The 11,788-nt window shown below is 49.0% G+C and overlaps 6 protein-coding genes across 6 annotated transcripts; 5 read left to right on the top strand and 1 right to left on the bottom strand.

Annotated features, from left to right (window-relative positions):
* Positions 1-912: 912 nt before the first annotated feature.
* On the top strand, positions 913-2,324 carry N7508_007243 (intradiol ring-cleavage dioxygenase; the record flags this gene model as incomplete). The annotated part of the gene is made up of 5 exons (XM_058465307.1): positions 913-1,162; positions 1,222-1,377; positions 1,430-1,572; positions 1,639-1,804; positions 1,879-2,324. The coding sequence occupies 5 exons, from the start codon at positions 913-915 to the stop codon at positions 2,322-2,324; spliced, it is 1,161 nt and encodes a 386-aa protein (XP_058319160.1).
* Positions 2,325-3,048: 724 nt separating this feature from the next.
* N7508_007242 (uncharacterized protein) lies at positions 3,049-3,612 on the top strand (the record flags this gene model as incomplete). The annotated part of the gene is made up of 2 exons (XM_058465306.1): positions 3,049-3,271; positions 3,317-3,612. 2 exons carry the CDS (start codon positions 3,049-3,051, stop codon positions 3,610-3,612), a joined length of 519 nt encoding a protein of 172 aa, XP_058319159.1.
* Positions 3,613-4,172: 560 nt separating this feature from the next.
* On the top strand, positions 4,173-4,910 carry N7508_007241 (GNAT family N-acetyltransferase; the record flags this gene model as incomplete). The annotated part of the gene is made up of 1 exon (XM_058465305.1): positions 4,173-4,910. One exon carries the CDS (start codon positions 4,173-4,175, stop codon positions 4,908-4,910), a length of 738 nt encoding a protein of 245 aa, XP_058319158.1.
* Positions 4,911-5,746: 836 nt separating this feature from the next.
* N7508_007240 (aminotransferase class I/II-fold pyridoxal phosphate-dependent enzyme) lies at positions 5,747-7,109 on the bottom strand (the record flags this gene model as incomplete). Its single annotated transcript, XM_058465304.1, has 3 exons — positions 5,747-6,073; positions 6,129-6,271; positions 6,329-7,109. 3 exons carry the CDS (start codon positions 7,107-7,109, stop codon positions 5,747-5,749), a joined length of 1,251 nt encoding a protein of 416 aa, XP_058319157.1.
* A 253-nt stretch (positions 7,110-7,362) lies between these two features.
* On the top strand, positions 7,363-9,868 carry bioDA (adenosylmethionine-8-amino-7-oxononanoate aminotransferase; the record flags this gene model as incomplete). Its single annotated transcript, XM_058465303.1, has 4 exons — positions 7,363-7,541; positions 7,594-7,687; positions 7,734-9,645; positions 9,696-9,868. The coding sequence occupies 4 exons, from the start codon at positions 7,363-7,365 to the stop codon at positions 9,866-9,868; spliced, it is 2,358 nt and encodes a 785-aa protein (XP_058319156.1).
* A 931-nt stretch (positions 9,869-10,799) lies between these two features.
* On the top strand, positions 10,800-11,579 carry N7508_007238 (S1 family serine peptidase; the record flags this gene model as incomplete). The annotated part of the gene is made up of 1 exon (XM_058465302.1): positions 10,800-11,579. One exon carries the CDS (start codon positions 10,800-10,802, stop codon positions 11,577-11,579), a length of 780 nt encoding a protein of 259 aa, XP_058319155.1.
* Positions 11,580-11,788: the final 209 nt, after the last annotated feature.

Below are 11,788 nucleotides of genomic sequence, written 5' to 3'. Positions count from 1 at the left end.
CCATCCATGTTCATCCATGTTACAACTATAACCCCTAGTTGTAACCCTGGTCTATTCTGTAATTTACTTGTATTATCAAAGTTTTCTTGCTGATTAGCTTACAGGTACAGGGAACATCAAGGTGGTCTATCACGTTTGCATATCGGACTTTATCCGTGAGGAGTCAGGACGGACAACCGACGCAGCACCGATCTTCATCTCAATGTGAAAGAAAGAGTAGCCTTGTCATGCTATAGCTTCACTATCTATGAATTGACGCGACCGTTCGAAGTCAGAGCTGGGGTATCGCAAGAGAAACTCCAAAAATGGCGCCGTTGGGAATTCAGGGGAGATCTGCCAATATCGATCATTACAACACCATATAGCCCAACTGTCCAACATTCTCTTCTATAACAACAAGTCCCGGCGATGAACCCTGCTTCTCCGCTGACTCACCAGGGACTAAGCGTTCAATTTTTCTTGGCCAGCGTTAGTGAAGGATGATCGACCTGGACCAAGCATCTGTTTGCTCGGATGACCGTCCTGAAATCATCTTGTTTGTCCATTGCAGTCCAATCCACCCCCGTATCATTTCAAATACCTCGGAACAAGGCTGCTTGGCCTTAATTAAAGCGTGGTGGAGCTCCGACGCCAGTTCTGCAGCGGCGTCATTCTTCGAAATGCGCCGCGTTCTATTTGTCGAGGTGGACATGGGACCCTGATCTTCGTCGTCAGCTTCATCAATATAGGGGACTGCTCTGACCGAGGCTATTCTTGAAAGAGATGTCCTCCGTCTTCGGACGTGTGCCATTGACTCGCAAGAATGATATAAAAGACCTGATGAATCCGCAATGATACATCCATTATCCAGACAGCGCTTCAGCATCCTAGTCAAATTATCTGAATTTTTTCTTCCAATTTGGCACATCAACAATGGTGCACCTCGCATCCATCATCTCTGTCGGCCTAATCAGCCTGACAGGCCTCGTATCCGCCCATCCAGGCCACGATATCAAAGCTGAAGCTGCCGAACGAGCTACATTCCTACAAAATGCCCCCATACACGCACGAAGCCTTTCTCAGTGTGCCTCCAGGCTGAAAGCTAGAGGCCATGAGAGACGGAATGTTGCACGTCGCGAGATGGCCGTAAAACATCTGCGTCGTCGTCGTGGTATTGACCATGGTATGTCCTTGCCCAAGACTTAACTCATAGTTACCATTGACTGAGTGTTATCCTCATAGCTGGATCATATCTCAAAGCCCGCAGTCTCGCCGAGGATCTGAATATCTCTCACCACTCCAACCTCACGGGTATCGATCTCTCCACCGACCCGAGTGTTTTGTTCGCATCTGGGGGGACTTGTATTCTCGCTCCCGATGTTACTCAGGGTCCTTACTGTAAGTCAATATTCTTCAATTGCTACTGTGGCAGCTTGCTGATATGATGCAGATGTCTCGGGTGAACTCGTTCGCAAAGATGTCGTCGAGTCTCAGGATGGTGTCCCTCTTTTCATGGATATCCAGTTGATTAATACCAATACTTGTGAGCCGCTGCCGGATATCTACATGGATTTGTGGCATTGCAATGCTACTGTAAGCTCTACCTTCTATCTAGACTTTCTTTTCGATCAGAGAAAAGATTAACGATCATCGTTCCAGGGTGTTTATTCTGGCATTGTTGCCGGTGGAAACGGAGACTCTTCTGATGAAGAGAATATCAATACAACTTGGCTGCGAGGTATTCAGGCTAGTGATGAAGATGGTGTTGTTCATTTTGAATCTATCTTCCCTGGTCATTATACTGGTCGGACTCCTCATATTCACGGTATGATACCCATCTACCCATCTGCATATTATCCTACACATTGTTTCACTTAAACATCAAACTAACAAGAGAAGTTCTGACCCACCCGAAAAACGAAACCCAGGTCCTCGCCAACGGTACAATAACAGGCCTCTACAAAACCCACTCGTCATACGTCGGTCAAACATTCTTCGATCAAGACCTAATCACAGCAGTGGAATTGACAGCGCCCTACAACGCAAACACTCAACAGCTAACAACAAACGCGGAAGACGGAATCCTCTCCGAAGAAGCAGAAACCATTGACCCATTCATGGAATATGTTTATCTAGGAGATGATGTCTCAGATGGAATCTTTGCTTGGATTTCTGTCGGTGTTGATCCTACTGCTGATCGGGATGTTACTCCTGCTGCTTATATCACTGAAGATGGGGGTGTTTCGAATCCTGATTCGGGCATGGGGGGCCCTGGTGGTGGTGGACCTGGAGGTGCTCCTCCTGGCTTTTCCGGAAGTTCTGGTGCTAGGCCTACTGGCTTTTAGGTGAAAATGTATTGATTCACGCTAGGCTTGAGAGGTTTGAGGTTGGGGAAGGGAGATAGTGGAGTGCAGATGGTTTTTTGGTTGCTTGAACCATCGAAAGACTCAATGAAGTGCTCAGAGATATGTGGTCTAATTTCAGAAATATAGGCGTAAATCTGTGAGACATGTAGTCGTTTTGGGCTTCAATGGACCGAGCTATGTTTGAACGTGTTACCTCAGATGTAAACCACCAAGACTGTATTAGGGACCAAATCAGTCTTGTCAGCCTCTCTTCTTTATTTCACTCAGATCCTTTATATGTCTCAATACGAATCAAATCTCGCCGTGGCTTTCTCCTTCCTTGTCAATGATAGTCACGATGCCAATCTTCAATTCTATTTTGAGACTCGAAGAACGGATATCAGGGAACAAAGATTCGTTTTGAACAAGGTTCGATTAAAAAAGCATGTTTGTAAGCAAAGACATCTGTACAATGGGCATTCTATCTCTAATCCCGTTGTTGAACGACTGGAGGACAAAGGTCAAAGAACTCTTTGGCCTGGAGAAAAATATTGTCGAGGTTGTGAAAGTATATAAAGTTTCCCAATAGTCCGCAATGGAAAGATTCCAATATCACTCATACCATTTACCATCCCACAGCACTGACTGATCCAAATCCTCTTTGCACTCAATTTATGACTAACCCGGAAACTCCCAAAAAGATCTGTCCAACTAATATTTAGTCATGTCCAACTCATCTGGTAATCGCAGGCGTCTAACTCCTCCAGGAATTAACACGGGTCACAACAGCGATAACAGTACTCACATAACTCCCCCGCCTCTGTATCGAGATCTGTCGCCCGCGCCCCCATTCTACTCTTCACGCCTAGGAGCAGACGAAACCCCAATAATCCGATTCGACCTAGTCCGATTTTCCCGTGATTGGAACGTCACAAGTGGACATTTCGGTGAGTGGCTCTGTAGCGCCCATTTTGTATGGTCAATGTGCGCAGTCCTAGCTGACAACGGCACCGATGAGGAATGGACGGAGATATTCGAACAATGGCGACCACAGTGGGATCTAATTATAGAAGACCTGCGAGTGTATAGCGAGCAGCAGCGTGTAAATGCCAATGCCCGTATTAACTTGGAAATTCCTTCAGCGCCGATTGGACGTATGATTATTCGCCAGGCCGATCCTCCTTTCACGAGCTGGCATATCCATGGGCGGAGACTCCGATTCAATGATGAAGAGGTTTCGGCCTTTATCATATGGAGCAGAATTTTGTTCTGTTCAGGCGGTTCTTGATGGATCTGTACTGGCCTAATAATGAGCGCTTTCATATCACGCTCATGGATACTGCCTGGCTTGGTATTTTTATGGAGTAATCAGGAGTGACCTGAAGGTGAGAATTTTCGTTCTCTTATCAATGACCGGTTTATGGTCTTGATCATGTGTCCTTGATAACCAAATGCCTTTTATAATTGGGTTTCCCAATGAATCAACCAACAAAGGAACTTTGCTGTTACAAGTAGTCCAATTTCCCACGCGTAGACCATCAAGCTACATGTCTGTGCTACATTCTAAACAAGCTAGAGCCCGTAGTTCTTTACCTCGATCAGGTACCCTTGGTAAACCGTATTCTGCTTATAGTACGCAATAAATTTAATTAACCTCCTCTAAAACCATAGCGAATGCATAGATATGCGGATGGCTCAACGTCACTCCGAGGATTAACCGACGCGGGGACCCTGAGATGAGTAATGGGGGACTTGGCGGCACTAAATGTTTAACCTATGAATTTGGTACCTTCTTTCTTTCACAACCCCTTCCTCTCACATTGCACTTCTCAAAGCACTTGGATTACAATGGATAACGGATTATGTGTTGAACCCGTTAGCCAGGCCGAGGATTTGATCCAGGCTTTCCACTGTGCAAGCGAGGCTTTCGGGCATCAGGCACAAGATGCTGTCTGGATGTCCATGAACCCGGAGTGGAATACACCAGAGGGAAAGTCGCGTGGTGCTGTTGCAATGATCAATCGCTGGAACACCATCACCAAAAACCAGCATGGTAACCCAAACACCGTTTTCCTCAAAGCCACCTTGCCCACCTCGGATGGCTGCCGTGTGGTCGCCGGTTTTGCCATTTGGGTACAGGCTTCAGCAGTGGAAGGCTACGGCGATAAGCCAGTTAGGAATGTACACGAAGACCTCCAGCTTGCATCTCTTTATCCAGGAAATGAATCAGAACAGCGATACCTCACTCAAGTGATGACCTCTTTCTTCCGGCGCCGCAAGGAGATTATCCAAGAAAAGAGCACTGCAACACCGCCAGCAGTCATGGTGCTGGATATGTGCGCCGTTGATCCAGCTTATCAACGAAAGGGAATTGCACGAGCTCTGGTCCAATGGGGTCTCGATGAAGCAAAGCGACGTGGAGATCTGGAGGCTATCACGGAGGCATCTGGTATGGGACGGCATGTATATGGTCAGATGGGCTTCAAACCTGTGGGCACTGATATTGAGTACATTGTTGATTCGGAGTTCGCACACCGCAGCAGGCCTGCCAATTTATTCATGCGGACTCGTGGCGGTGATCTATAATTGTTCGCGTATCGAGATACATCATCAAGGGGTGCAAAAAGTCCTATGATTTCCGTTGGATGAACCTTCCATAGTGAAAGACAGGCGACCAATAAAGGCAAACAAAACTTGAAATTAAGGCAGTGCTGTGCTTGCTCTTTTTGACTATCTTGGTCACTTTTGTAAGGCACCTAAAAAAGACTTTGTGCTTATAAGGGTATATAGCTAACCATATCTCCTTTCACCAATAGCTGTGATGTTTGAACAAGACAGATATCATTTTACCTCCGGATCAACACTCCCTTCGCTTAGAGTGATTTCTCTTGGAAAATTGTCTTTTACGGATACTTTCATAAATGATTTGTCTCTCAATCTTCACTCCTTGATCTCAGTTCACCACTACTATCTGAAACCCGACTTGCATGCCACCCCTTTTGTGATCTTGATTTGGTCACTCGCTCTGCTCATACCTTTTGTGAACCTATCAATCTACCTGACTACAATGGTCGGACTCCCGTATCGTAGGCCGCAGGGGTGGATCAAACACTAGCGAATAGGAAACTTCTGGGTACCAACAGAGTACATCTTCGACCAGACAGTGATGGACACGACCCTCTCTGGTGGTCTGGTCCCTGATCCTCTGTTAGAAGACCCTTGCTTGATCCGGAGATAAACATGAAAACTGTACACATTATCCTTGGCTTCCGTTCCTACGTATTCGCGTATTCTGGGTAATTTGCACCTCCAAGTAAAAGGGGTATCATTCTTACATTGATTCAGCTCAGAGGTAGAGAGCCTGGAGCTCCTTCTCTTAGGTGAGCTTCTGATATACTTGTTTATGTCGCCCTTTGGGCGACTCATAGCTTCGCTGCCTTTTTCCGACTCTCGTCTAGCCACAACTGAATAGTCTGTACTAACCCATCAATTTGGGCTTCCGTATTGCCGGCATGCAAGCATACTCGCACTCGTTCCTTTCCGTCGGGGATGGTTGGCGGCATAATTGCACGAACTATAAATCCTTTCTCCTGGCACGAGCTTGCCAGCTGTCTTGGCTGTGATGTGCGGAGAGAGATGATGGGAGATGTGGGGAAATGATCAACCTCGAACATGACAGATGGATGGGTGTGAAGTCCATCAAGTCTTTGCCGAAGATGCCGAATCAATTGCTGAAGTCGATTTTGTAGCTGCAGGGCTGGTCAGTAAATCGGTTATGGATATGAGTAGATAAGACCAGCTTACTGATATTGTTTCGCCAGATGAGAGAAGCTCATAGGCAGCACGGATCGACGCCAAGAATGGGTATCCTAGCGCGGTAGTATAGATGAGGCTACGGGCATAATTGATCAAGTAATCTCTTGTTTCCGGTCCACAGAGAACCATTGCTAAAGAATTGTCAATCAGTGATTTCAGGTGCGTGTCAAAGGCATCAAGGGCCGTACCTCCATGACTAGCCAGGGCTTTGCCGAAGGTGTGCACTCGGATGAACATGCGGTCTTGAACGCCGAGTTCCTGGACTACTCCAGCACCTTTTGGCCCGAATACACCAGTTGCATGTGCCTCGTCGACATAGAAATATCCATTCCCGGCAGGGAGCAGGTCATCCACAACCTTTATAAACTCCTTAATGGGAGCCACATCGCCATCCATGCTGTATATCGATTCAACAACCACAAACACATTACGGCTACCATTCCGAATCGCTGGATCCGCCGCAATCTGGGACTGGAGCACTTTTCTCAAACCCGCCGGCGAACTGTGAGGGAACATCTTCCGAGCTCCCGCCCGGGAGAGACGCATTCCCTCATGAGCACTCGCGTGAATAAGCTCATCATACAGAATGAAATCCCCGGGCTGGGGAATGCTGGAAAGAACTCCGACGTTGGCGTCGTAGCCGGAATTGAACAGAAGCGCCGTCGGGGCCTGATGAAAGTCCGCGACAAAGTTTTCGAGCTCTTCCGCATACGCCGAATTCCCGTCTAATAGCCGAGAGCCGCCGCTGGCAAAGGGGAATGACGGAGGCGTGTTGTTCAGAAGCGCCAAGAACTTTTCCCGGTAAGCGGGCGCCGTTGACAATGACAGAAAGTCGTTGGACGAGAAGTCCACGGCTGTCCGGGGTAAAACGGTTAACCGCCGGCGGGCAGACTTGGTTTCCCGGAGTGTCAATGCAGCGGAGAGTGACTCGACAAGTGTTGGAGCTGAAGATGCTTGAATTGGAGCCATTGTGATGTGGTGGGCTTATTGCAGAAAACCGTTTGTTTTTATGTTCCTGGATTCCGATCTCGGGGTTGAAGATCGCCCACTTTTATTGTTCCGAGGGAAACCGAACACACGAACAGAATGAGTCAATTGGCGCAAGAGAACTGACGGGAACAGCAACCGGTTGGGATTCAACGAGAATAACCTCGGTGAGTGGAGAGGTCACGGGATCCACCTTGACTCGTCCGCGATCTACAACTTCAACTTCACCTCAACAATGCCTGTCGGTGCTGCGCTGTGGCGCAATTTACGTGCGCATCAGGTCTACGGCGCCAATACTGATGTGGGGAAGACAATTGTCTCGACTGTGCTGTGCAATGCCGTTCACCGACAGAAACAACAAGCCGCATTCCTCAAGCCTGTGTCAACAGGAGCGTTGGACGATGCCGATGATCAGTAAGTGACAATGAGGTCAGTGTATTTAATTCAATCACTGATTTATTCGCAGACACTTGAAGCGCTTTGGTGCCGGAACATTGACCAAGTGTCTCTATCAGTTCGATGACCCGGTGAGCCCGCATTTGGCCGCCAAGGACAAAGTGGTGAGTCCCGATATATTTCCCTCAGATCCAAAGCTAACTGTTACAGATCCCACGAGACGATGATCTCCTCGCCTCAATTCATAAGACTCTATCCGGCTGGGCCCGCTCGGATATTGACTTTGCTCTCGTCGAGACTGCCGGGGGTGTCCACTCCCCAGGGCCCAATGGCAACTCGCAGGCAGACTTGTACCGACCTCTACGGCTGCCGATTGTGCTGGTTGCAGACTCCCGTCTAGGAGGAATCTCTTCTTCCATCTCTGCCTATGAGTCGCTGCTACTTCGTGGCTATGACGTGCAGTCGGTCCTCTTGTTCCGAGACGATTACTACCAGAACCACGAGTATCTCCGTGATTACTTCAATGGCAAGAGCATTCCTCTAGTCTCACTACCAACCCCTCCATCCCGCCCAGCTCAGCTAGATGCAGATGCCCAATTGAGGGACGAGGAGGCCATGTTCACCTATTACCAAAAGTCCGCACAAGAATCCGACATCCTCAGACTCCTAGAGGAGATGAAAGTGAAGAATACTGAGCGCATTGAACGACTAGAAGAGATGGGCGACCGGGCTCGGGATCTCATCTGGTACCCCTTTACTCAGCACCAAGGCATGCAAGCCAAGGACATCACTGTGATCGACTCAGCCCACGACGATTACTTCCAGACCTTTGGATCCAACTCCTCCAAGAATACCCAAAGCGAATTACAGCCAACATTTGACGGCTCGGCATCCTGGTGGACCCAAGGCTTGGGCCATGGTAACCCCGATCTCTCGCTTTCTGCAGCCTACGCCGCTGGCCGCTACGGGCACGTGATGTTCGCAGGCGCCGTCCATGAGCCAGCGCTCTCCCTCGCAAGTCGCTTGTTGGAGACCATTGGAAACCCACGGTTCACCAAGGTCTTCTACACCGACAACGGAAGCACAGGAATGGAAGTTGCCGTGAAGATGGGTCTCCGCGCCTCTTGCGACCGCTACGGTTGGGATGCAAGCCAGGAGCAAATTGGCATTCTGGGACTCAAGGGCAGCTACCACGGTGACACTATCGGAGTGATGGACTGCTCAGAGCCATCCACTTACAACCAAAAGGTTGAGTGGTACCGTGGCCGTGGTCACTGGTTTGACTTCCCGCTAGTTAAGATGGTTGGCGGGTCATGGAAAGTCGAGATCCCCCGTGAGCTCCAAGCTGATTTGGGTGAGGATGTTGACTTTGCTTCATTGGGCTCAGTCTTTGATCTCGAACAGCGTATTGAATCTACCTCGGCTCAGCGCTACAAGGATTATATCCACCGAACCATTGAGGACTTGGTCCAGCGCCAGGGTATGAAGTTTGGTGCTCTGATTATGGAACCCGTCATCCTCGGTGCTGGTGGAATGCTCTTCTGTGACCCGCTCTTTCAGAGATGCCTGGCTGACGTGGTCCGCGAGCACCCCGAGCTATTCTCTGGTAATGCAACTGCCCCTAAGGAGTCACCGTCCTGGTCGGGTTTACCAATTATCTTTGACGAGGTGTTCACCGGCTTATACCGTCTGGGTCGCTCCACATCAGCTTCATTCCTGGGTGTCTCCCCTGATGTTGCCGTCAACGCCAAGCTTCTTACCGGTGGATTGATTCCGCTTTGCACGACTGTGGCTAGCGAGGAGATCTTCAACGCCTTCTCCAGCCCGGAAAAGAGCGATGCTCTACTCCACGGTCACAGCTATACTGCCCATGCTGTTGGTTGCACCGTTGCCGTCGACTCACTGAAGACCATGGCACAACTCGAGTCGGACGGATCCTGGGATGGATTCCGCGATGACTGGCGCGGCAGCTCCGTGGTTCCTTCTGAGGCCTCCACTCCTGACGTATGGAGTGTCTGGTCACAGGGTCTACTCCAGGATCTGTCATGTGCAGAATCAGTAGAAAGCGTCTTTGCTATTGGTACTGTGCTTAGTATTTCCCTGCGTGACGCTGAGGGTGGAGGTAAGAACCCGAACAATCATAACATCATATTTCCGTTAACATTTCTCCAGGCTACACTTCCAACGCTGCCAAGGGCCTGCAAACAAAACTCTCTATCGGCGGTGATAAATTCAATGTTCACTCGCGTGTCCTGGGTAATGTCCTGTATCTCATGTCCAGTGTGACATCCAAATCCGAGTCATTGCAAGAGATGGAGAAGTTGCTCCGGTCGGCTTTGCTTTAGACCAACGGTCCATATGTTTCACGGATGAATCCTTTATCTGCGGCCGGCCGAAGCTCTTCGGGCGAACCTCGAAGCTTCGCAAAGTCGTAACGACACACGACAAGTTGACAATTGATGATATGTGCAGTAAGGCATGATTTTGAATATGAAAGTGAACAATTCATATTGCTGTATAGGCAATAATTTTCCGGCGCGAGACATCGCCAAGATCTTATAGATCCGTGCCGCAATCGAGGCACATTTAGGCTTAAAGCGAACCGTGGGGCGATCGGCGGCTTTCAAATTTCGTATCCCTGGCGCGCGTCTTGCATCTTACCTTCGTATATAACTCCTAATTATCGCGCTTGAACATGCCAGGCATATCGGGAATAGAGGTCTAGGAGCTCAATTCCAATCCTCGATCCCGATTTCGCCAACCACGCGCATTGCAATGGTTTGAGGGCGGGAAGCTCATGAAGCTTCAAGATGAGGAGCGACAAGCCGGACGAATCGGGTTATTCCTCGATCTGCTCTATGTCCCGATCTTGTCTAACCTTGCCGGTCCTTTCGCAGAAGATATCTCAGGCGCAACGCTCGTCAAGTATATCGTGAGTAGTCGAACAGGTTATTTCTACGTCGGCAAACAGTCATATCATCTATATGATCTCTTTGCTATTTACAATTATCCGTATATCGTCGATGCTGAGACAATGGTGGGGCTTCTGAAGAACTCGACCTGGATACGGACAATATCTCCGTCAATTGAGCCACAATGCCGATCGACGATCTTCCCAGGGATGTCGTAATTGCTGCAGATCTGTCAATAGTCCACTCGATCGGGCCACGACCCATTTATTCAGAGTTTGATTGAGAATGACTCCTTTATTAACAGGTTTTCCGCTTCTCTTTCGCTTTTTCCTTCCGGCAGACCCCTTCTAGCTTCACTCTAAACATGCGCATCACCAATGCATTCGCCCTGACTGGGCTCGCTCTTTCCACCTCGGTCAATGCCATCGTCAACGGCACTGAAGCCACCGCCCTCGATTACCCCTCTATCGCTGGCCTCTACTCCAGCAGCTGGTTCGGAGACAGTTTGATTTGCTCAGGTGTTGTCGTTGGCGAATACACAGTCCTCACAACTGCACACTGTGTCGACGGCTCAAGTGCTTCCAACCTGAAGGTCCGCGTTGGCACTGCCGATCGAACCACCGGAGGCGCTCTCATTCCAATCTCCAAAGTCACTAGCCATCCATTCTACAGCTCCAGCACCATGGACTATGACTATGCCGTTCTACATATGGCCCAAAGCGCCCTTGAAGTCAGCGGTGTTGCCGCCGCGCTGCTGCCGTCGACGGACGATGCCACCGGCGATGATTACCCACTCCGAATCGCTGGCTGGGGCATGGAGGCTTCTTCTTCCAAAACTCTTCCGACGTCGCTGCACCACGTCAACATGGTGAGCGTCGAACAAAGCAAGTGCAACGATTTATGGGCGGATGACAATCCCATCACCAAGAACATGATGTGTTTCCAGCCGGATGTGCCTCTGGCGCCTGGAACCTCTGTCTGCAATAGTGACGAGGGGGGTCCGATTGTGGACGAGACTGGTCAAACTGTGTTTGGCATGGTTAGCTATTTCGCGAAAGATTGCTCTGCCTCTCCTCGCCCGAACGTCGGATCCAACCTCAATGATCAGTCTGCTAAGGATTGGATCAAGAACATGATCAAATAAGATGTTCATCTCCCTGATTACGTCTAACGTGCGTTTGTCTACTGGTTACCTGAGAGGGTCACCTATTGGGCAATCAGCATCACTTCTCAATACTAGATCGAAGAATTATAATGAAATTCATGCATTAAAATCAAAACTCTTGGTATCTCTCTAAATGTTCATGATAGCGAAGATCAAGGATCTCCGAATGCAACGTATCTGTTATCTAT

The sequence above is a fragment of the Penicillium antarcticum genome (genome assembly GCF_028974205.1).
Source record: "Penicillium antarcticum strain IBT 31339 chromosome Unknown utg000006l_segment0_segment0, whole genome shotgun sequence".
Classification (NCBI taxonomy): Eukaryota; Fungi; Ascomycota; class Eurotiomycetes; order Eurotiales; family Aspergillaceae; genus Penicillium; species Penicillium antarcticum.
This window is presented reverse-complemented; position numbering and strand designations above follow the sequence as displayed.